Source organism: Tetrao urogallus (assembly GCF_951394365.1).
Source record: "Tetrao urogallus genome assembly, chromosome: 3".
NCBI lineage: Eukaryota > Metazoa > Chordata > Aves > Galliformes > Phasianidae > Tetrao > Tetrao urogallus.
The window spans coordinates 67,509,532-67,535,922 of NC_136815.1; the positions used below are offsets into that span (position 1 = coordinate 67,509,532).

General features: G+C 40.3%; 1 protein-coding gene across 1 annotated transcript; it reads right to left on the reverse strand.

Moving 5' to 3' along the window:
- Positions 1–13,209: 13,209 nt before the first annotated feature.
- Positions 13,210–21,281, reverse strand: UPP1 (uridine phosphorylase 1; the record flags this gene model as incomplete). Its single annotated transcript, XM_079533816.1, has 7 exons — positions 13,210–13,349; positions 14,016–14,162; positions 15,467–15,676; positions 16,451–16,565; positions 17,593–17,751; positions 18,228–18,345; positions 21,229–21,281. The coding sequence occupies 7 exons, from the start codon at positions 21,279–21,281 to the stop codon at positions 13,210–13,212; spliced, it is 942 nt and encodes a 313-aa protein (XP_079389942.1).
- Positions 21,282–26,391: the final 5,110 nt, after the last annotated feature.

Genomic DNA, 26,391 nt, shown 5'->3' on the forward strand with positions numbered 1-26,391 from the left:
TGCACTCAAATGCTAAGGAGGTCAGAGATACTGCTGTTTGATGGACTAGGGAATCACATCAAATTTCTGCAAGCAAGAACCTGTTGTAGTGACTGAAAAAAGGAGTAAGAAACAAAACCTTTGGCTAGTTGGGGTCAGCTGTCCTGGCTGTGTTCCTCCCCAGTTCCTTGTGCCCCTCCACCTCCAAGCTGACAGGGCAGCATGAGGAACAGAAAAGTCTTTGACTCTGTGTAAGCACTGCTCTGCAACAACTGAAAACAGTAACGTTATCACCACTATTACCAAGTTAAAAAAAAAGAAAAAAAAAAAGAAGAAAAAGCACAGCATCATATGACCCTCTATGAAGAAAATTAACTCTATACCAGCCAAAACCATGACAAAGGCAGGGGCAGATATTGCTGAAAAGTCAGTTAATCCTGGCCTTCACCTGACTCATCTGCTCACCAAAAGTCTGTTGATGGAGTCTGTTAGACTGGACAGCTATTTGGGTGTTTATGGTTTTCATAATGGAGGTTCCAATAAAAGTCACAGGATTTTTTTAATTTTTTTTTTTTTTTCCAAAAAACAGCTATATTTTAAACTGTCAGCATCAATGCAGTATGCGCTGTGAAATGTATCACATGTCCATGCAAACTAGAGTCCTTGATTTGCCTTTAACAAACACATTGTTCATGAGAAGCATTCCTGAAAAGGACCATAAAGAACCAGCTATGGTTTGACATAAATCCTCAAAGGGAAAATATTTAATATTACTATTCCTATATCACCCTGTCTCTCAACACAGGGACATTGTAGAGTTCAGTGGTATTTGGCTGACCAAGCTGACAACCAGGATTCCTAAGGCTGGCAGACAGCATAAGCCAAAGCAACATTTAGGCTGATTTAATTTATGCTGATGAACCTGCTGTAATAGACTGACCTCAGGATGAACCTAATGTTACCTTTTACCCTTTTCCTGACATAGGATGTGATATTCAGCGTAGCCTTCTGAGGATAGAAATCTACATACATAGAAGAATTTATTTTTCAATTAAAAAAGAAAAAAGCAACTGAATAATTTCCTTCATTTTTAAGTAGGTCTAAGACTGCCTCCAGGAAATTCCTTCCTGATTTTCTTCTGAGCTGAAATATAATTTGGGCAGCTCAGTCAAAGTAGTGTAAATAATCACGCAAGGCAGTTGATATAATTCATTGGTCCTAGGGGCTTAACACACTTAAAATAGCAACTGGAGTGGTGATGTAAATAAAAACTATCCATTTAGGAATTTTTTTTTTTTTTTAAAGACTAAGAGCTATTTTGACACCATAGCCCAATAATTTGATATTACTACTGCAAGTAACAAGCTTCACAGAGTTTGCAAGACCACAGCATAGAGGTTTGTTACCTTCTCTTTGTCTAAACCTGAGATGTGCCTCAGTTTTGTTTTTTTTCTGGGCAAATGGTTACGGTTTTTTATTTTACTTTCACACATCACTGTAAAATACTACTATAGTTTTACACCTATAGGCTTAAAACATGATCATTCAAAGCAGAATAAGATACTTATGACTAACACAGGACAGTATCATGACAATATCAAGAAAAAAATAACATGTAGGCCTTCCTACAGTTTACTTTTTCACATTCTCTTGTTTACAGAGGTTCTGCTACTCCTTTTTGGCTCTTTGTAGAACTTACTTAAGAGCTGTCTTTGTTTTACTTTTCTGCATGCATACTTCCCACCATATATGATCTCAAAGTATAAATCCACGTACGGTATATTTTTTTTTGGCCAGTCTCACCTTCACAGAACAATAGTCTTTCCTGTTAAGCATAGAAGTATGCTCTTGTGTGCAACAGTGAAGTGCAAGAATAGCACAAAATTTGTCCATGAAGGGCAAAGAAAATTAGAAAGAGACATAAAACAAAGCCTTGTGACTTCTGCACTCATAATGATACTAAAAGAAACTTCATGTGGTTACAAAATCCCCGTTCTTCCTATCTACAAGACAAAAATATTTGCTGTAAAAAGACCTACCGTGACTCTTATAGCACTGCATAGACTTGTACATCTTACCGTAAGCGGTTGTATTTCTGTGTTGAGTAACTGGTATTCCTGCATCTTGAGCCAACATTACAGAAAAGAGACCGCACGAAAGGATAAAGGCCCCGACTTGGCAAATCCCGAGCTTCTAAATAACCTAAAAATCAAGCAGCAACAGAATTAAAACTAGCAATGCTGCAGTTATAAAACTTGTACCATAACATTGTGTACCCTTCTCCTAGAAAGCTGCTCTGTCACCTGCAAATGATGATGTTGCATTAGTGTCAAGTGTTCCATCTTAGCACAACTAATTCACCACAGAAAACAGGTAACTCCCACATCAGACTATGGCAACGTAATGGTAGAGAGCACTTTCTGAAGAGCTCACTCTCATGGCAGTAATGCCATTGCTACACCAAAACCTTGCTAGCCAGTCAGTCCAAAATGTCTTGCAAGCTAGATCAGAACATATAATTACTCATTAAATATTATTTCCTCTTTTCTTCAAGGCTTTCATGAGGTGAAGGAACTGGTGTTGTTATATGTGAATTTACATTCAACATTGATTAAAGTGAAGTTTCTTTGTATTCTGAGAATTTAAACCTCAAAATGACAGGTTTTGTTCTCTTTTGTTTTTGTTTTTGCAACATAAGGGATAGCTATAGGGTTCCTATTTAACTTAATCGCTAAATTTAAAATAGCAAAAACTAAAAGCATCATTGAAAGATCATTCTGCTTTCCTCAACATAACTTCCTTTTGGCAACCAATATATCAAATTAAGGAGTAAATATCTAGAACTAGTCTGACAGATGGTACCTTAAACTCTGTATTTTTTCCCCCATCTAAAAATGACTTGCTCAGGACCACAGCTGGATAAGATCTAATCACACCCTAGGTTTCTATCTCTTGTCTCCACTACATGTAAGTCACCCCTCCTGGTTTATCTTCAGTATTTCCTGAATGCTTCTTAAAAGAGAGTCCAGAGGAAAAACAGCACAAGTGAAACAAAACATACAGTTTTCCTTATGTTTCGGGGGCTCTTGGAAGCGGATTGCAGCCAAAATCAGGAAGAGCATGCATGGCCAGAGTATTTCAGAGAGGAACAAGACCTGAAAAGGGAAACAAAAACAATATTAGTGATACAGAAAAGAAAAAAAAAAGAAAGAAAAAAAGAAGAATTTGGTAGCAAATAACTTAAGTCTGAATACCTTTTAATAAAAAAAAAAATCTCATCTACAAATGCTTACAGCAAAATAAAATAACAAAATAGCAATTTACAGTTTATTTCAAACTCCTTATAAATTTACCAAATATGTACAAATGCAGTTTTCAGCTCTTCTGCTGATAATGTTATGTGATACCCTCTGGTCAATACAAAATAAGCCCGACACTACAGAACTACAGCTTTCCTACAGCTGGTCCTCTTGAGAACCCTGTGTTGCAATGCATCTTGATGAAGTTCTTCATGCTCCCCTGTTGCCTTCTGTCCTGAACCTTGACTGGCATATCCCCTCATCCTCCTCAGCTGATGCAGTGTATCATTGCTTTCAGCTGCAGTCATCACTCTCTAAAAGTTGCCTTCATCACCCCAGCAGTAAGGCACTCTGAAGACTACCTAATAGACCTCAGGCTACCCATGGCCACCTCTCATTTCCCCACCTTCCCATTCCCAGGGCCACAATGGAAACATATCCAAGCTGGTACAGTGTGAGATGTATAGAAACAAAGCATATTTCTTATGAGCAAAAAGCATCTGCTTCCATCTCCAGGGAGAGGATGCAGCTCTCGCCAGAAAGATTCCATGAAGGAAAAGAAGCAAACAAAGACTCCACAGGTGCCTCAATTTCCAGCTGAAAAAGGAAAAAAAGACAGAACCTGACCTTTGGCAAAATTTCAAAAAGAAATCAGTGCTATTTTACTGCCTATAGAAGGCAGTAAAAGTGGGAACAATAAGGGAGTTAGGGAAGTGTGAAGACCAATCTTGAAAACAAGAATGCAGTAGAAAAGGCACATTAAATATCTCCCATTAGAGATACTGAAAGAGGCTTTTAGCTTCTCTGAAAATTATTGAGTATTTTTACTTCAAAACATAGCTTAGTTGTTGATCAAAATTCACTGAGAAAGCAATTTCTAAGCTTTGTGTTACAAAAACAGCTGAGAAAAGTACATAAGAAAAAAACCCAGAAGCAGAATCAGACCTATGAAAAAGGCCAGCTAAACCCATTTAAAATCAGGTAGAAGCAAGCCAAAGAACACCAGGTTAGGTACTTTTAAATTTTTGGGTAATAATGAAGGACAAAACTTGGCTGGACAAGAAGCCATCCCTGAGGTTCCCATGAGGTGAACAGGACAATCCCAAAAACTACCAGCTTCAACCAGAAGTTCAGATCACATCATAGTGATGAAGCAGATCAGAAAAAAGTCAGAAATCAAACTTGCAGATCAATGTAAAGTCCAATGAGAGCAACCAGAATCAATCACTATCTTATGCTACCTAGACAAAACCATGACCAGGCACAGTAGAGCCAGACTGAGCTAAATAGACCAGGCTGGGAGAGTGGCTGGAGGTTCCAGGTGAGGCTGGTTAGGCTGATCTAATTGGTCAGATCTGATCTGAAAAGATCTGATTGGTCTTAACCAATCTTTGCTCCTAGAGTCCTTGATTCCTTTGTTTGACTAGAAACTTTTGGTGCATTTATGTACTTATAACATCCTTCAAAAAGGGCAGAGGTTTTTTTCTTTCATTGTCTTTTTTTGCTTTCAGTTATCTTTTTGTAAGCAGTAGCAGCCAGGTGGAATTGTGAATCACAGAATTGTTTGGATTGGAAGGGACCTTAAAGATTATTCAGTTCCAGCTTCCTACCACAGGCAGGGCTGCTTCCCACCTACTCAGGCTGATACCCACCATCTCAGGCTGCCCAGGGCCCCATCCAACCTAGCCTTGATCCCCTGCTGCTGGCAGTATGTATCTCCTGAGCTTCTAAAATACATAGTTTAAAACTTCATCCTTAGTGATCTGCCTTGAATACTCTTGAGTATATGCAGATAAGGCACATTCATGGCTTGGTATTCATGCAGTGAGCATATAAGGAGATTTTCAAGAATTTCTCAGGGCAGTTCTGGCTCTAGACATGAAGAATTATGTTTGATTCAGGTCATTCATTATAGTTCCTGGTTTGGGGAATTTTGCATCTCACTAAGTTCTCTATTCAGGAAACGAACCGTTAAGGAAAGCTTAAAATTTAAAAGAATTAAAACTTTTTCCTTCCAAAAATATATTAGGCAGAGCAGGATGAGAGAATGATCAGCATGGAGGACAGCAGGAGGTATTAAGCCATTTAAGACACATAGGTTGAATTATCAGGAACTCGAAGCATTCAGAAGTGTTTGGGAGTGATGAAGAATATAACAAACAGTATCCCTTCCAAAAATATAACAATATTTTTTAAATATACCACGTGAAATCATATGAAAATGAAATTCTCTCTCTAAATCACAGCTTATGTAAAATATTTCTGAAATGGAAAGCTCTATTTTTATTTAATTGAAGTAATCAAATCTGAAGTAGCCATCATGCCTCACTGCAAATCCCTAGATTGACACAGACAAGGGAAATCAATGAGAAACTAGTAACTGTAGTGACATCTTTTTCCTGCAAAAATGTTATTTCACTTGACAGAATTCTCTCCTTTCTGACTTAAAATAATTAAAATTTGGTACTAATTACACATGCATTACACCAATCACTGGTATCACCAATGATTACTTCTAATGTGAAGGAAATTGATTTTAATCCTGGTTACTGCTACAGGCACTGGTAGTATCTAACGATAATTAGAAGATTATCTGTGGCTCTTCAAAAACTTTTATGAGATTTTCTATCTTAATTTCAAACTGTGAAGCATTACTGACTTCAGCCATTTTAGAATTAAATCACACTACTGTTCTATATTTGTATTTCCAACAACAAGGAGACAAAAAGCAAAACAAGAACCACTAGCAGTCAGCCAATCCTTTAACAGTGTGCAATGAGAAGGGAAAATCAGGACAGACTGACAGATACACTATTTCCAGCAGAGAGCTCAGAATACACTCTTCTTAGCAAAATAAGGTTTGAAATATTTATTTTATTTTATCATTTCCAAAAACTCACCGGTTGCCTCACACGGCAGAGCCAATTCTTCCAAAACAGTGCCTTGAACTGGCGTACTGCGTGCCCCATTATCCTCTTTTCTTCATCTACTTGGAGAATGGCTTCTTCAGGACTTTCTAGCCAAGGATCATCTCACCAAGCAGTCCGAACATACTGTTCAGTAGCTGAGTGATTCCAGCAGTGAGGAAAGGTGCAAGAGATTTGCCTGCTTGTTGAGAACAAATGATATTATGTTTCTGCCTCTTGTTTTGCTTTCATGGAGGAATCTCATCTTTCCTCTTGCTTCTCAGTGCAATGAACAGTGAGGGGATGGGTTTATATGAATGCCTTCAGGGTGCTTTACTCTCCCGCATATATTCCGCTCTTGTTTTTATTTTTCTGCCACAAAAAATGAATGCAAATAACAGGAAAGAAAAAAAAAATGGACAGCATGTTAAACACTTTTGTCTTTTTCCAGAGTTCAGTGACTTTTCATATCTGCAGTATTAACATCACTTCATATGCAGATTTGTAGCCTTTTGAAAAAAAAAGAAGTGAGGAAGTATGCTATTTAGCCTTATAAGGACGCATCTAACACTGTGGTGATCCCATCACATCATCTTATGTATATAATGTATATGTAATATATACATACGTATATGTAATTTTATCTTACAGTGGGTGTTTGTTTGACATTTATTTTTTCTTTTTCGCTAAACACTACCTATGGAAAAAACTGTATATTCTGGACAGAATCACACATACAAACTAAAACAGTGCTATGCATGAACAAGCATTCTTTATCTTTTTCTACTGCTGAATAAATTGGATCATTACACTTTCTGCAAATTGTATACAAGTGAATGAAAGAGGCATCTTAACATGCATGGCTGTTTTTCTTCTTAGAGTGTAAAATCCTCAAACACTTAAAAACCTTTTAGGTACAGAAGACTTTGGTGAGGAGTCTGACTTCCTCAAGATTTAAGCTAAGAAGGCAATCAAAAAAAATTTAAGAAGTCTGATATTTCTGCATTAAGCAACCGTTCATCACAGAATCATAGGATCATAGAATGACCTGGGTTGAAAAAGACCACAGATGATCATCAAGTTTCAACCCCCTGCTATGTGCAGGGTCTCCAACCACCAGATCAGGCTGCCCAGAGCCACATCCAGCCTGGCCTTGAATGCCTCCAGGGATGGGGCATCCACAACCTCCTTGGGCAACCTGTTCCAGTGCATCACCACGCTCTGTGTGAGGGGTATTCTATATACAGTCCAAATATGCATTTTTACAAATTTATTTGTCAATACTTGAATGCTATGAATATGTGTATGGGCTCACGCAACAATTTTGGAAGGCTGGAGGCCAGAATCTATATTGAATGTTTTGTAGGAAATGATAAACTAATCATTCAGTATAATGAATTTCAAACAGTTATTATCAAAGTAACTGATACGGTTCTCAACAGTATGCAAACCATCTGCCAAATTATTCTGAACAAGTAATTCTGCAAAATCTCTGCTCATCTGACCGTATGATGTACATAATTTGATATGCTCTATATAATTACATGCTCATAAACGCATTCCGATTTTTAATGCTAAACCGCTCTTTGTGAATATAGAAAACAACTGGTTTGTATGCAATTAATTTTCAGCACTAATTAGTAACCAACTCCTCATTTTACTATATAAGACACGCAGCAATAAACAACTTTCATTAGTGAGATCACAGAATCACAGAGTGATAGGGATTGGAAGGGAGCTCTGAAGACCATCTAGTCCACACCCCTGCTAAAGCAGGTTCCCTGTAGTGGGCTGCCCAGGAAAATATCCAGGCGGGCTTTGAAAATCCTCACAGAAGGAGACTTTGCACCCCCTCTGGGCAGCCTTGTTCACTGCTCTGATACCCCCACAGTAAAAAAGTTCTTCCTCAATATTAAATTCATTTGCCCTCGAGTATCATCGTCCCTTCCTAAAGAAATTCACTCCTGCCCATAAGGTGTTCTCCAGTAGCACACTTGTTTTTCTAGAACAAAACAGATGAAAGCCAAAGATAACATCATAAACATTCATCCAAGAACAATCCCTGTGGGGCCATTCTGGGAAATTACCTCTAAAACAGGTTTCATTGTATTATTTGCAGTGGTCTAGAAAGATGAGAAATATGAGATCAACCCTTCCTGACAAACCCTTGGCACCAAAGAGATGACTATTAAAAATAAAGCAGGCATGCAGATCAGTTCTAAATAGTTTCTGAAAACACATCAGCTGTTTTGCTGCCAACCTGGATGTTCCTGAGTGGTCTATGTTTCATCAGCACAGTGTCAGGGAGTCTTGAATATTACAGAGCAAATTAGAAGGTAATATATTTTACTATTTGCTCCACTCATTCTTTCTGGAATAGGAAATATATATATGCTCAGAATCAGCTGGACAGGGTGGGACAAAATAGAGCAATGCATGCTCTCTGATTTCCACTCAGCTTGAGCAGGCTGTCACAGTGCCGAATTGGACATTTCTTGTTTGAGCGCACAGGATATCTGGAACCACGGGGGCAGAAAAGGCAGCAAACTCTCCACCAGCATTCAGCCTCAGCTTCAAAACCTGACTGCTTTATGGCACCACCAACTCTCCGTGTCTGTCCTACAGCTTTAGTGCATTCTAATTACAGCTCAGCTGGCAAAAACATTCAAAGAAACTTAGTTTTGTATGTTAAGTATATTACAGGCCAGGAGCTACGTGTACTGGTTGGTAGACAGGAATACAGTCTAATTGTGCAAGAGCATGGCTGGGAATCAGGCAGACTGGCCTGTTTTCCTACCACCACCCACAACTTGTCTCACAAGGCTCACTGTGTGATCACAAGGCTTCCCTTTGAACCAGTGAGGAGTGCTGCTTGTGAATATTGACACAGAACAGCCCTTCAGCACAGACAAAGCAGAATGACAACGATTCAACACAATTCAATTAGTCTTCCTGGGAGATGCTTCCCATGGACTAAGTCAGGAGACAACTAAAAACGTTGGTTGCAGGCAGGGTCCGGTAAAAGATTTGATTAAAACAGAGCTGTGCAGTGAACAAAGACAACAGCCCGAACTGGGCAAGCAGGGCTGCTGGTGGGGCTGCGCTTCTGGGCAGCAATAGGGAGTGTGTTCTTGTAATGGACAAACTGGTGGTAAACTACGGGAAATTTTCTCACAGTTACAAGCTGATGAGAAGCATCTGGAATCAGGTTTCTGCGTCGTGTAAAACCGGCTTTGTCTGTCTTTTCCCACTTCAGCATTTTCCTGCAGCCTACACAGAAGCATTGCCCCTGTCAGCACAACTCCTGCTATTACAGTGGCAGAATTTCAGATTTAGTGCTGTTTCTCTCAGTAACCTGTCTTCTCTCCATTATACAGCAGGCAGAGAACCTTTTTTTTAACTGTAATTTAATTCATACTCTGGATTAAAATGCAATGTGGCAATTATTTTAGAAAAAGAAACTCTGTATTTGAGTCACTCCAACTTAATGACTGAATAACTTTCTGGGAAAGGAAAACTTAATATCTCACATAAAGCAACTGTAATATTATCACTGCTGTGCTTTCCTGCAGCCACCCATTGCACACAGGCCTGATCTCAAACCTCAGCTGTTCCCTGCACCAGGAAGGGAGTGCTGATGGCACATCCACATGCTCTGTCTTTGGCTTCTTTCTCCCAGCTTGCCAGTGGAAATGAAACACATCTCTGATTCGAGGATGTTAACTGCAGTACTTTATACATTTTATTTCAAAATATTCTCAGGAGGACTTGAGATGGAAATCCAGCTCTGCTGCACAGCACAATGAAAGTCCCTTGAAAGGACACAAGAAGAATCTTTAAAAAGATGTTATGTATTAAATGTGTGTAATTATGCTTCCAGGAAATCCCCAAAATACCCTAAGAATTATGTTATTTGTTTTAAAGAGATAAAAACATTTATACTGCAAGCATTTTTTGAAATTGGTCATTCCATCACACTTCCCTTTAGGATTTCTCATAACTTCCACCAAACAAAAACATCAAGATGCAAGAAATAAAAATTAACTTCCCCAAGTGAACTCAACTTCATCAAGTTACTGCCCATTCTCAGTCTCTTTCAAATTTGCAACAGATGTGTTTTAAGCTATCTTACATTGTGCTCTCAACCATTTCTTTCACAGAAAGATTAGATCAAGCCAGAATGCTAGGAATCATTGGTAGAAAAATCGTTTTCTCGTCATTCTTCCATGCTCATCACATCTGCCTTCCCCCTTTGTTGTTATCCCTACTGATGTCTGGAATAAACTGTTTCTGGAGCGTATTGTTAAGTATATGCTGACTAGACAGCACAAGTGGAACTTTGGTTGCTTTTGGTAATGGACCTCTGTAAAATCTACCGGAAAGTAGCTTCACCGCCGGATGCACACACAGCTGACTCATGTCTTTATCTTTCTGTCCATACACAGTCAAAAGGTCTAATTCAATTGTTCTTATCAGGTAACTTACTGGCAAGTTTCCTCTATAGCCAAGAGATTTTTTGGCAGGTAGGATGCGTTTATACAGCACCCTCTTGTATTAGGAATTAAGTATTGCAGGATGTTGACAGTGGGAAAAAAAAAGCGTATTCGGTCTCCTTTGATTTCTAATTTTTTTTATGATGATATAATCCTTTATATCACTTTTTGGAAAGAAGAAAATTATTTTAAGAGGAAGAAAAATACAATGCCCTAAGGAACGGAGGGAAGGAGAAGGACATGGCTGAAGTTTTCTAGGAGTTCTTTCTTCCAAGCCCACACCATTTGACTCTGCGTAGGCACCACTGCTTCAGCCTAGAGTGCAGCATGTTTATTCTTAAAGCAGTCTTCTTATTTCCTTCCTACTGTTCTGGGAATTGGAGGTTAAAGAGCAAGGCTGCTCTTTGTCACATATCTCACTTCCTGCAAAGCACAGGCAAGCACTGGGTAGAGCTACACAATTATTTTTTTTAAGAGAGAAACAGTTCTAACAAAATGTGGAGATTCCGTTTCACCCAAAACACTTCCTGAACTTAGAGGGGGAAAAAAAAAACATTTTCTGAAAAGCTTACCTTCATTGCTTATCCTGAACATAAAATAAGAAAGTGAATTTTTAGAATAAGGAGAATAAATAAATCAAAGGTATTTAAAGCATGATCAAATTAAAAAGAAAACAATGACAACACCGTTTTCACCTTTTCCACTATCCATTCCCAATATGTTCCCAGTTAAAAAGTTATAAAAAGTAAGGACATTAGTCATTGTTTGCAGTTTCCAATTTGCAATAGACCTCCCTTCCATTTTTGATGAATTGATCAAATTCTTCCAGTTTTTGTCTCAGTGAACATGCCTACTGCTGCATCACTCCCTTTCTGATCTAACTCTCGTGCTCTCAGAGGGTTGTAGACTATTGTCATCAAAATAAAACCTACATTAGCTAAATTATAGAATCATAGGATCACAGAATGGTCTGGGTTGAAAAGGACCACAGTGATCATCTAGTTTCATCCCCTTGCTATGTGCAGGGTCACCAACTACCAGACCAGGTTGCCCAGAGCCACATCCAGCCTGGCCTTGAATGTCTCCAAGGATGGGGCATCCACAGCTTCCTTGGGCAACCTGTTCCAGTGCATCACCACCCTCTGTGTGAAAAACTTCCTCCTAATACCTAACCTGAACCTCCCCTGTCTCAGTTTAAAACCATTCCTATCACTATCCCCCCATGAAAACAGCCATTCCCCCTCCTGTTTATATGCTCCCTTGAACTCTCTCTTCAAAGTTCTTTTTAACTTTCCCTTATGGTACCTGTTGGCTATCGGTTCCATGCTGATATTAGGGACAACTGTTCTGAGTTGAGTCTCTTGACCTGTGACCCCTACTAGAATGGTGCTATTCATGGCAGTAGAGAGAGAGAGAGAGAAACACATTGTTCTTTAGTTGATCACATACTTCAACTGCAGCAGCAAAGAAATGACTATGATTTTAAAAATAAAAATAAAAAACTACCTGCACTAAAATAAACTAGGCTAATGACAGCAGAAAAAATATGCAGACATTTTCAGTGGCACGTGCAGTCAATAGTTATTCTCCAGTTTTTCAGAACTGGAAACAACTGCAAGAGTGAGTGTTAAGTGTTAATGAAAAAAAAATTTAGAAAGAAACGAAGTGGGAGGAAGAAAATGAGCCGCATCATGCAGCTCATGTGCAGGATCATCCATGCATGCATCATCCTGTGAAGATGTTGTGCATCTCCTGAATGCCTCTAACTTTGCCTTCAGGCTGCAGGAGCAACAATTCAGCAAAAGATTTTGTGTTCTTCCATGCAAAATGACTACAGTAAAAGTGCTCTGTGGGTTAAACTACCCAACGGTGTAGTTTAAATGAGATACAAATGATGTTGTTGGATCAGTATCTAGCAAGTACAGATGTTCAACAGCTCAGTGTCAAATCCGTAAGTCTGAGGAAATCCAGTCTCACACTTTGCAATTCACTGAAATATCACCATATGAAAACAATACTGTTTATTTGTCAATGTCTGGAAAAAACAAAGTGCATTCACTCTAAGTTTTCTTTACAAAGTGAAACAACAAAGGCAGCTATTATAATTTATATAACTTTATATATTTTTTAAAAAACAACAAGGAAGGTATTAACATTCTTAAATTAATTTTAATTTGGTGGTTTGCAAGTACTTTCCAAAAAAGTACTTTGTTTTCTTCCTACTTTTTCTTTAGCAGCAGGGATAAATGAAGCTTTTTCATATGTCACAGCAAGCTTCTCCTTCACAACAGATCCACTTTCCACTCAGAAAAGGGAATCTTAAATCCCAGCAACAATAACTAAACTAATCTTAACTGAAGCGCATTCAGCACACTCAGTTCCCAAAGCACACTGACACAAATGATTAACTTCCACATGTACATGGAATGCTGAAAGCTATTCTGAGGCAAAGAACCTTTAATGCATGGAGGTTGTGACCACGACTTCCGCTGTGCAAAAGCCTTCTGTTTCTAAAAACCAAAGACAGACACGTCATACTTTCCCAAGACTTTTCTTAATAAAATATCCCACTAATTTCTGTGGTCTCTGCTGATACTCCACAAGTATATCGTGTGAGCTGCTGATCTGGTCCCCTTCGAGCCGATTCAGGAGAGTGACACACACTACAGCAGCTAGAAATGAAAAGACATTCTAGTTAGATATGGCACTCTGGTACTCAGACAGTCTAAAATCATAAACATTTGAACAAACATAAGAACACTATAATTATTCTTTTTTCCTGTAATTTACTGAAAATTAATTAGCTTGTGTAAAAAAAAAAAAAAAAAAAATATCTCACTTTATAATTAGGAAAGATTTATGATGCTACCAAAAATCTGTAACTGTTTAAGAATTACAGCCGTAAGTCTACACAAAATCTGCTTTCAAATCTATATAAAAGTGTAGACAGTGATTTTAGCACTATACATTTTAAAACCATCTGGTTGATTAAATTAACCAGTTGCTTCCAGCAAACTTCAAAACCTAGCTGAGAAAAACAAATCAGTGCTACAGGGTAATTAAGTGCTTTTATGACTTATGTGCTTGCCAATGGGTGGAATAGCAGTTGACCAGAATTGAAGTATACGAGAACTATGAGAAGTTTGCATAAATTTTGAATATATGTGACTAAAATCAAGCAATCATAGTAACAGTTCTACAACCAGAGCTGTTTCATGCAGATGGTATATTATGCAGAAGATATGTCAGTACCCCATTGATAATTTTTGCCTAAATTCTCCTGCACTGAAGAAAAAATTCTGATATTGGATTAAAGCAACTTTAAGTTAGTTTTTTACCTCTGACACCGCTGAGATTGCACATGGCAGCAAAGACAGAAGATTCCATCTCAATGTTTCTGACACCAGAATCATAAGCTTCCTTCAAATATTGCAGTTTTTCTTCTTCATTATACAAGCAGATCGCACCATCCAACCTGCCCTGTCCTGCAAAGCCATTTTGTAGAAATACAAGAAGTCATAAACCAAGTTAAATTTCTAAAATACCCATTTACTGCAATTTCCCATCCACAGTGTCTAGATTTTACTAACATTTTCCTCCATCCCCAAAGACAAATAAGACAAAAGTGACTCTCAGTTACTGCTAGAGCTTCTAAGTATTACTTGCATTTTTTATAATGTGACTCACAATAACTTTACTGGTTTTCTCCAGCTTAAACTTTCAAACTCACAAACAGAAAAATACATCATGTGGTTTTCCCCACATGGGGCACATGTCCGAATTTCACAGCAAACTACATCTGCTTTAAGCTGCATGGAAGTACAGCACTTTTTCCTGTATATAATCATTGTCGAGAAAAACCACCAGGCCTGAAAATGCCTTCCTGATACTAGCTTCAAATGGTTAGAGATTGGGAGTATCTTCTGTTAAATAGTTAATACTAATTCTTAGGCAACTTCTAGAGAGAGAGCAGTGGAGAGCTACAAGGATGATGAGGAGCGTGGAGCATCTCCCTTATGAGGAAAGGCTGAGAGAGCTGGGACTGTTCAGCCTGGACTTTTCAGCAGTGCCCAGCAACAGAATAAGGGACAAAGGGCACAAACTGGAACCCAGAATGTTCCATCTGAACATGAGCAAGAACTTCTTTATTGTGGGTATGACGGAACAATCTCCCCAGAGAGGTTGTGGAGTATCCTTCTCTCAAGATATTAAAAACCCACCTGGACACTTTCCTGTAGGGAACCTGCTTTGTTAAGGGGGGTTAGACTAGGTGAGCTCCAAAGGTCCCTTCTAAACCCCTCAATTCTGTGCAATACCATTCTTTGGAAATTAAAATTTATTCAGATTATTTGAGATTAACACCTACAGGTAAGCTGGCAGCACATCACATACAGCATAATTAAATGACATGGTACTTTACTATCTATTTGTTTTCAGGAGGCATATTCTGAAATTCACACCCTTAAGCCTCTTTTCAGCTCCTGCTATCTGTATCGAAAACATTCCCGACTCCTTTTTTCAGTGCAGCCTGTCTCTGCAATTGGCCTGAATAAATGCACAAGCTGACACTGTTTGCTTCTGATCCATCTTGGGGACTATGTGCATGTGTCCCCCTGCACATAGCACCCTTTGTCACACACCCAGTAACTGCCTGAAAAGCAGGATTAGTTGCTGTCTTCAACCCATTCTCATGAGATTTGAAAGATTTTGTTAACATATTTGAGAAACCAGAGAAGCACCTGATGTCTGTATGTCAATCCATACTTCTGCTAGTCTGTTGCAGTCATACCTTCATAGAAGTCCAAAGTGCACATAGTGTTTCCAATGACAGTATTGAACTGATTGATTTCTTTACTGCACTGCAGCAGCTCTTTAGCCAGCTCTTCATCTAGATTTGTGCTGCGAATTATAGTTTTTCCCAGGACAACCTGTTCAAACTGAGGTTTGAAGGTGGCATCTACAGACTGCCTGGTTATAACCACTGAGCCTGGCTCCAGACCTGCAGTGGGAAGAAACAGATGCAGTTTCAATAACAGATACACGTAATGCTTAGTTTCCACAGACAGAAACAAACATCTTCACCCAATCCTGTTTCTTTTAAAAGTGATAATTTTACCCCTGAAATCACAAAGAGATATTTTTTGTGTGTGTATGCCTCACCGCATCAGTTTATTATTGCAAATATATTTGGGAAAAAATGAAATCTTGACTTTTTCATTGTATATTCTTTCTTATTTTTGCTATTTTATACAGTACAGGAATGTCCTTCTCCCTCTGTCAGATCTCGTAAGTGCATTTTATCTATCTAGAGAGGTAGATATCTCCTTTTCTATTAAAATTATTTATTGTTTTGAAATGAAAGGACATTAGGACCCAGGAAATAAAAGAAATATTACAGTTTTAAGCTAAAAGAGGAAAGATGTTAGGGAAAACTTTTTTTACTCAGTGGGCAGTAAAGCGCTGGCACAGCTGCCCATACAGGCTGTGGTGCCCCATCCCTGAAGGCACTCAAGGCCAGGTCGGATGGGACCCTGGACAGCTGAGCTGGTGGGTGGCAGCCCTGCTCATGGCATGGGGTTGGAGCTGGGTGGGCTTTGAGGTCCTTTTCAACCCAAACCACTCTGTGATTCCATTATATGATTAAATGTACTCAGACAACCTGCTGTGGAAATCTGTTCTGAACACAAATCACTTGGGGAGAAACACTTTGCTCTCCAACAGAGATGCCAAATGCTTTGGTTTGAAGAAAAAAGGAAATCAAGAGGGGAAATACCTATTCCACCCGAGGTGCCAATGCGAATAATGGTTATGTTGGAACACTTGGCATGATACAACATTTTGATCAGCTCGTGCAACATGATTGAAATAGAAGGAATGCCCATACCGTGCTGAAATGAAAGCAGAAATTCATGTTCGACATTCACAAAGACAATGAAAAATATACATGGAAGGAGTTAGGTGTTATCTCCTTCTTGATACTTTTTCCAAATGCCACTTAACTCACCATCAAAAAACGCTCATGGGCCCACTGAAAAACTTTTGAACAGTAAACACAAGGACTCCCACTGAATCTGTGGACTATAGATGAAGTTTGGTGTTTCTAATAATCCTGACTCATAAAATATTTATGCTCTTGAAAATATAATCAGTATCCTTTCCTATGCTTACAATAAGTTTACTTCACCACGGACTTTTTCTTAAACACGGGAAAAAAGCCTCTTTTTACCGACTTGAAACGCTAGTGACTAATTAAGCTCAAATTTTTCAAAACACAACCATTGTTTATTTAGTCACAAAGTTCAAATGCAAGTCCATTCAGCTTGTATGATGATGTCAAGGGAAAGGGTGAGAATGATATTACAGTTATGTTATTGCAATTCAAGTGTGTAATTACATCTACAAATTGAAGGTGCAAATTTTTAGAATGCATACACAAGTTGGCGGCATAACTCTCATGGAATGCCCATCGTAAGCTATGTTAGCACACTTGAAAATGCCACTGTAGGAATGTGCAATAGATGCATTTTTTCCAGTGTCCCACATATATCAAGTGATGATTCCATTATTCAGGATAAAAAACAGGGATGAGACAGCAGTGATTCCACTCAAAACATTTCTAAGGCTTTGCAACACCTCAGGGTTACACTGAGGGAAAAGAAGGCAAGAAAAGAATCAGTGTCTCGGGGACAAGCCCTTTTACAAGAAAGGGATAAACAGAAAACTCTTAAATAGCCAACAGGACTACTGTGAACATGGATGAAAACACATAAAAAGTGGACTTAATCAAAAGCGTTTAAAAGAAACATGCTTCATATTTTCTACTTCGAACAGCATCACTAAATCATGTTCAATATCTGACGTACATGTAGTATCTGGATGGACATTTTTACATTCTGTTTCCTAAAGGTCACTTACACTGACTGACAGAACGGGTCCCACTTTGTACATGGCATAACGGTCAGTTCCCGCACAGATGTTGGGGTAGTCACCACCAGGGCTCCCAAGTCCAAGTTCTTCAGCTATGTAGGCAATAAAAGCTTTCATCCGTGAAGGACTTCCTCCTACACACACGAACTGGTGCGGATGGCATTCAACAAAACAAAAATTGATTGGATGATTCATGCAGAGGTAAACAAGAGTATGCTGGCACCTTAACACAAAGCTACTCATAGACGTGGTTCTTCTCTCAATCATGCTAAAAAGCCATTAAGAAAAAGTATACCCCAAAAAAATTCAATACAGAACTCAAAGGCCTTCAACCTGATTAAACTAGTAAAATACAGATTTTGACTTCAAGGCCTCAAAAATGGATTTCTCTACTTAAATAGAGACTGCAATATTTGTCTTTTACTTCCTGAAAAAAGACAATCAGAAACTATTATAACTGATATGGATAGTAAAAAAAAAAACCAACAACCTGCAAGTCTTATCCCCTTTCCATTCCTCCCTCAACTGGCAATATGCTGCCTTGTTTAATTTTATTTAGACAGCTCTACTTTTTCCTTCTGCAGAAAAGCTTTAAGCCTGCTGAATGAAATGCAGCTTCTTACCTTTACATCTCCAAACAGTGCAGGAAAATCATGGGTACCGGTCCCAAGAGCAAAATGGTATAGGATGTCTTCTTTCATTTTTTCCAGGTGAGGGTTGCACAGATGGATAGAATTTTCTCTGTCAGGACAGCAGCATGGTGGAACATATAAAATACATAAAAACACTTACATCAAACATCCTAATTTTGCAAAGTCGGGCAGTAAAAGTTGGGAAATGCCACATCTAAGCCTGCCTACACTACCTGATCTTGGTTCCATACAGATTATGTTAAGGAAATCCTAAATTTTATAATCTCCTTCTATCATGTAATAAGTCACACCTGATAGTAAGCATTCCATTCATTGCACAGGATGCAAGTGCTGAAGAAAAACACAGGCAGTGGAAAACATTTACAACAGTGCAACCTTTACCTTGAACAATATCAAAGCTGTGTCCCAGGGTGGGGCTTGGAGGTGAGCAGAGCAATGGGAACAAGACCAGGGGATATTCAATAGATCACTTTAGTACACAGACAGTATACAACAAAGCCGAAAAGCAAACTTGACCTCTGTGTTTTGAAAGACCCTCCTAGCTACCTGGGACAGGTGGGAAGAGTTGGGCTTTACAGACAGGCCCAAACACAATTTTTGGCAGTTTGCCTCACTGTTTACTCTGTCATCCAGCCAGGAGAAAATAACCTATGTCCTGAAATCAGCAAAGAGAGCGCAGAGAAACTGAATAGTCCAGGAAAGAAGCAAATGAAAATATGAAGCAAAGAAAGAAATAGAAAAGAAATAGAAAAGAAATAGAGAAGAGAAGAGAAGAGAAGAGAAGAGAAGAGAAGAGAAGAGAAGAGAAGAGAAGAGAAGAGAAGAGAAGAGAAGAGAAGAGAAGAGAAGAGAAGAGAAGAGAAGAGAAGAGAAGAGAAGAGAAGAGAAGAGAAGAGAAGAGAAGAGAAGAGAAGAGAAGAGAAGAGAAGAGAAGAGAAATACAGTACAAGAAAAGAGGGAAGGAAAAGTAAAAAGAATTCATTTCCTCTTAAGTTGCTTCTTGTAAGGAAGTGATACACCTAAAAAAGACAACTTTTGGAAAACCAGGAAATACCAAAGCAATGAGAGAAAAATGAACTAGTTAGTGTGTGGGACCGCCTTCATGGAAAATTTGGTGGTGAACTAAGCAAGCTAAATGACTCATAAAACATCTTCCTTCTCTCTGTACTCCATGTTTACTGCTCAGCTGAAACAGGTAGGAAATATGAGTCAATAATAACAAGCTGAAGTAAAATACCAATCAATAGTTCAAAGCAGTTTTTGAGAGATGAAATAAAGAATAAAGTATCTTCCAGACAAAAGAAGATGACTTAACAGCTTAATGAATGCTTACTGCAGACACAGCGTGGCTCAGCAAATTTGGACTAGTTTGTCAGAGGAGACAAATGAAAGAGTTTCTCTGGAGTTTATGAAAAATAAAAAATAAAAAATAAGAATAAAGACTTTCCAGGAAAAACTCTGAAGCCTAAACACAAGTGTCTGTGTTATTTGGATGTTAGATGTTTTAGGTTATCCTGTCTTCTAATGCCTCTAGTACTTTCCTGTTGGACCTACATCTTTATCTACCAATTCTATGCAGGATCTGTTGTTACCTTAAGAAGCCTAAAACTGCCTATATGCCCATACTGAGTTCACTGAATTGTTCCTTAAGCAGCAAAGAAAGTAGTTAAAAACCCAGTGCTCTATCACTTATTTTTGAAAGTCCTTCTCTAATGTTACCATCAGTTCATCAGCAGCTATTACAACCAACATAAGGCACCCCAACCCACTCACTTTGCTTCTGCTCACCACTGCTTAATGCTTTTCAGTAACTGAAAGAGCAGTCTGACACGGTGAGCAGCTCTTCTCCTTCCACCCAGCTCAACTCCTGCCTACGGAAAGAATTTTGGTATGGTGAGACCAGGAGAAACAAAGAGCAGGTTATGGCACTTCGGCACAGTGCACATCACCCAGGAGACTGCCAGCTCCCTCAAGCAGAATTCCCAGGCTGCCTTCTCAGAGCTGTTTCGTGGGACTCTCTGCCAAAACCAACTGGATCGCTAACGCAGAGCAAATAGCTGGCTGGGCTGATCCTGATAGTAATGGCTATTAGATATAAAGAGGATATAATCTGAAATCACTTTGCAGTTCGTTCTCGGACATGTAAAATATATTTCCTCCTTTATGAGAACACCAGCAGTAAAAGCTTCTCTCCAGGAAATAAACTGGAAAAAGGCGAGGCCCCTATTAGAAGGCTGTGAAACTCAAGTGGTTTGTACCAGCACTGCTGTCTTCCTGCCCTGCCCAACTAGAGCTTCCTTCCTCAGCTGTGTCTGCTTTCCACCTCTTTCATCTCCTATCCTTCAGCAGCACTCCTCACCCCACAGTCTCATTGCATTTAAATGCTGTAACTGACATGTGCTTGTTATCTGCCCATCCAAATCTAATTGCAGACTTGGACCCTGGAATAATGGGCAATAAAAGTAAGCATATTGCTATCTGCATATGGAGCCAATGCCCTGCATTTACAGTTAAGGCAAAGTTTGCCTGATAAAAATCTTGAGCTCAATGGAGCAGACAGTTTATTCCCTCACACTGCTCAAGGCACCTATAATTCTGGGGGTTTCATGAGAACATGAATATCTGAGGGCTAAACACACACATATGGCTTTACTAAAATGAGATAAAGGATGAGACAAACAGGTGGAAATTTTTGTTCTGTCTCTTCAGGCTGCAGATCAACTTACAGGCAGCAACCAAAGTCAGCATTTCAACAGCTCACCGGATTAAAAGCCATCACAGCATCATCTATGCCTGAAAAATTTCACATGAAAATGGTTTTCCAGAAAAGCTCTCTTTGTAGATACTTGATGTTACAGTCAGTATTCCTATAACATTTCATCTTCCATTAAACAGCTTTGTAATGAATTTTAGAGTTTGGGAAGGAAAGTAAGAGTGAACTTGGACATGAAAAGAAATTTCTCAATCTCACCTTGAAGACTGTTCATCTTCCATTTTCTTCTCATTTGAGACACCGGGAGCCATGTATGCTTGAACCTAGAATTATATTTTAAAATAATTTGCTATAAATGCACTAGAACAGTCTTGTCTTTAACATTAACACTGATAGAAACCCCCTACATAGATGACACTGTCACAAATACTAAAACAAAAACAAAGAAAAAACCAATTCCACCACACTATAGCTTTTAGAACTCTGGCAAAATGAGCACCCGCTGTTTACATGGCTAAGCACCCCCCCCCCCCCCCCCGCCCTCCTCTTGAGACAATCCCCACCTCACCACTGCTTCTGTTGTCCAGCGGCACCTGCCTTACTGCCGGAGAGAGGCCCTTGTGGGGGCTCTGTCTGTTCCTCTGATGGCTCTGGCCGGTCCCCGCAGCTCCTCTCTAACTGTCATACGCCTAAAACACGAGTTCCAGGGAACCACTTACTCATCATCTCCTCCTCCCGAAGCTCCTTCTCGTAACCCTAAAAGCACTTCTATCTGTGCCTCCTGCAGAGTAAAGGTGACCAAACACGAGTTCCCAGAAATAACAGCACTCCTATCCCTCGCTCATCCCTTTTTCTAATCCATTACCCTAACCTACACGAAATAAATGCATAAATAAACAAGATGATCTACTATCATTTTCAGCAGCGACTACGTGCAAAGCTAGCTCTATCAGGGGATGCCCTTTCCAGGAAGATCCGAGTGAAAAAGCCTTCCTCCTTCCACTCCTTACAAAGGGACCGATCGCACGGAGGTACTATGACGAAACGGAAACCACCCGGTTCTTCAACAGAATTACAAAAGGGATGCATTTGGAAAGAGTCGAGAAAGAACCGCGTGAGAGAAAACTGAAGGCTGCACGTTAAAAGCCACCGAATAAAGGAAATGTATTACAATTCATAAAGGATGATAAATCTCCCTCATTTAAAACAATAAACTCTTTCATACGTTCACCTCCGCAAGAGACGGAGGGAACGCTCACTCAACCCCGCTCAGCACCGGCCCGGCATCCTTACGGCGGCGCAATGGGGGCGGCCGCAGCGGAGCACCGCGCTCGCTACACTGGGACGCGCGGACCCCGCGCCCGCCTGTGCCGCCCCCTCGTGCGGCGATCTCACCTGGGCGCCACGGGGCAGCGAACACCACCCGGAGCGTTCCCACAGACCCAGCCGTGCCGCCTCCCGGCAGCGGCAGCGCTGTTGAGCTGAGCCGCCCCGCCCCGAAGGAGCGCGGCACCGGGCGCGGTTAACTCCCTGCGTGCCGGCTTAGCGGGGTTCGGGGCCGGCTGAGAGGCGTGCGGCGGTGGCCGAGGTATCCGGCAGCTGTTCCTCTACTCTCTGCCTCGAGGCTGCGGGTTCAGCACAGCTCCTTCAGCCTTTCTTCGTAAGAGAGATGCTCCAGCTCTCTGACCATCCTTATGGCCCTCCTCTGGACTCACACTCTGTTCCATTTCTTGTTCTGAGGCCCCAGACCTGGATACAGTACTCGAGATGGAACCTCACAAGGGCAGAGCACAGTGGGGACAATTCCCTCCCTCTCCCAGCTGCCCCTCTTCCCCCTCCACCCCCTTTTGGCACAGCCCAGTTGGCCTTCCAGACTGCAGATGCACACTGTGGGCTCATGCCCAGCTTTTCATTCACCAGAACCCCCAAGTTCATTTCCACAGGTCTGCTCCCAATTAGATTCTTCTCCCAGCCTATACTCATATCCGGGATTGCCTCAACCCGAGCGCAACACCTTGCACTTGGTCTTGTTGAACTGCATTATGTTCATGTGGGCCCACATTTCAAGCATGTCCAGGTACCTTTAGGTAGCATCCCTTCCTTCTGTTGTGTCAGCTGCACCGCTCAGGTTGGTGTCACCAGCAAACCTGCTGAAGGTGCACTCAGTCCTGTGGTAAAAATACTGTGAAGAGCACCAGCTCTAAGATGTGGTAGTGATGCGTCCAACCATGATGCAGGAAACAAGGGATTCCCTGGCCTCTTATCACCAACTAGAAGGAGGGAACTTGAGATACAGGGGGAGACAAAAGCAGGTAGAAGAAAAGACGGAAGGTAAAGATAGATTTCTGCTCAGGGTGGCAGGTGAATCCCCTCCCTGCCTACCCAACCCTCTGAGATGCCCTTATATAGCAGATATGAGGTTCAGGAACTTGATGGACAGGCAAACAGTGGTGTAGATGAAGGTCCATCCAGGCTGAAGGAGTCAGCCAGGGTAAGTCAGCCTGTCCCCTAAAACACAACCACCTCTGTCACGAAGAAAAGAAGGGTTGTTGTCATGGGCACCTCCCTTCTGAGGAGAATAGAAGGCTTGATATGCTGACCAGACCGAACCCATCGGGAAGTTTGCTGCCTCCCTGGGGCCCAGGTAAGAGATATCACTAGAAAACTCACTAGCCTAGTACACCCTCTGACTATAATTAGTTTTCCTTGTCAGCAAATGAGGTAGCAAGAAGTCCCAGGGCAATCCAAAGGGAGTTTGGGGCCATGGGGCAAGCGTCTAAAGCAATGAGGGGTGGGTAGTATTTTCCTTTACCCTTTCAGTAGAAGAGAACAATAATGAACAGGCAGACCCAGTTGATACATGTGTGGCTTCGACGCTGGTGTAACCAACAGAATTTGAGGTTTTTTCTTTCACAGGATAGTCTATGCAACACCAGGTCTGCAGGGACCTGACTGGATGTACCTTTCTCAGAAGAGGGAAAGGATTCTTGCTCAGAAGTTACTGGGGCTTTAAACTAGATTTGAAGAGGCAAAAGGATAAAACTAGGCTCAGCAGTGATAAGCTATAGGATGACATGCCAAACTTCAAGAGTGTGACAGTGAGATCCTTCAGTCTGTTCCACAAGGTGCTGGGTACAACAAATTTGAAATGTTTCTACATGAATGCACATAGCATGAGGAACAAGCAAGAGGAGGTAGAAGCCTTGGCTCAGTCCCAACAACATCATTGGCACAAGTGAAACCTGGTGGGAAGAGTCCCATGTCATGATGGATGACTTGTGTGTCATTCTTGGCCTTCAGCAGGGACAGGCAAGGCAGGGGCTGGTGCTGTGTAAGGGAGGAGCTGGTTACAGAGCTCATAGTTGGTGATGACACAGTTGAGAGCTGCTGGTTAAGGATTAAGGGACAAGCAAATAAAGCAGATGTCACCGGGTGAGTCTACTATGGACCGCCCAGCAAGGATGACAACACTGATGAATTATTCTTTAAGGAACTATGCAAGATTTCTAGACCAAACCACCCTTGTTCTTATGAGACACTGCTCTGAAAGTAACACCTCCCATTTAAGGTGTCGCCCTGTGATGTAAGAGGCAGATATTGATGGTATGGCAGTAGAGGTTGAACTTTCCTGCCAATATTATATTTTATTGCTGTGTGACAGATGGCAACAGAGAGGCAGTCTGATAGAATGGTGTCTGACAAGGAAGTGCATATGGAGCATAGGTGTGTCATCAAATTCCTCCATGCAGAAAAAATAGCACCCACTGACATTCAGTGACACTTGCTGAATGTTTATGGAGAACAAACAGTGGATGTGATTATAATGAAGTGGTAGGAGGTGCATTTCAGCAGTGGCAACAGCAGGTCACTTCCACTGGTGCAGAATTTTACAACAGCAGCAGGCATGCTCTTGATCACCACTGATGAAAATGCATAGTTAATGGTGGAGACTGTGTTTTGTAGCTGAGAATTTGCTCTGTAAAATAGTGCTCTTTCTATCTGTTATATTTTCCACAGAAATAAACAGGAGGAATTACTTTTGGAGTAACCTATATAGGTTTGTTACTTGTAAAGAGAAAGGGTCTCACGGATGGAGCAGTGATTGTAGAAAGCCTTAGTCATAGCAATCATGAAGCAGCTGATTTTTAAATCTTTGGAGATAGGAAAAAAACTGCCACCAAAACTTCAGCTCTGAATATAAGGAAAGCAGATTTCAGGTTGCTCAGGGAACTAGTTAATGAGGTCCCCTGGGAAACAGCTTTTGAAGGCATTGGGGCCCATCAGTGCTTCTCACTTTTTAATTATAACCTCTTGAGAGCACAAGAACAGGCAATTCCAAAGTGTTGGAAGACAAGCAGGCAGGACAGAAGGCTAGCCTGGAAGAATAGGGTTGTTCTAGAACTTAAGTAGAATAAGAAAGTGTATGACTGCTGACAGCAAGGTCAGAAGACTATGGAGATGCCATCTGCCATTGTAAGGAGAAAATCCGTGCAGCCTAGACTAAGCTATGTAGGAGTTGAAGCTGGTCAGTACAGTTTTGGACAGCAAAAAGAGCTTCTAAAAACTATGTTAACAGTAAACAGAGGAACAGAGATAATACTGGCTGTGCCTCTGCCTTTAACACTTATGACAGGCTTAATTCTACATCTTTTTCAACTGAAATCTGCACGTTCAATGCAGACATGAGTTTTCAAGGAACAGATATGCTGAAATCAGTGACACTATAGATGCTTAAGAAATGAATGAACCAATTCAATTTTTCATTTTTTTCATTGCAGTACAAAATAAATGGGTTTATATTTAAACTAGTCTAAAAAGATGGAAGAAATAAAATGATGCATATATTCAGTCACTTTACAATGAGAACAGCCTTTAGATGTTCCTACAGTTAAGTGGCTGCACGTAAAAGGAAAGTTATTCTTTATGTATCTAAACTGCCAAATTATTTTTAAATCTTAATCTGGAATTATAAGTATTCACATATTCAATACACTTGGATGTAATTCATAAAGTGAAATTGCACTTCTGTTTTATTTTAGGTCTTGCAAAGCAATCAGTATGAAAAAAATGAAATTATGTCACTTAAAGATATTCAGCTCAAAGATGAAGCACAATACAGCTAAGTAAATGTTCCAGCATTTAAAACAAGCAATGCTAGATTTTTGTGAGTGAGTGCCCAGCTTTTTACATCAGCAGCTCTCTGAAAGCCCTTCCAAAACTAACAACTTCCATTGCTATTAAATGCAACTGCTGATGACTTCGAAAACTTAGCCATTGTGTGATTGTATTGACTGTAAAGCAAACAAAATAATATGATTAGTGAAATAAGGTGAACTTGAGAAAACTTCTCCACCTGTGAATTCATCTGGAACTTCCTGATTTGTTACACGACTTTTATTTGATGCTTATTGAAGAACATGT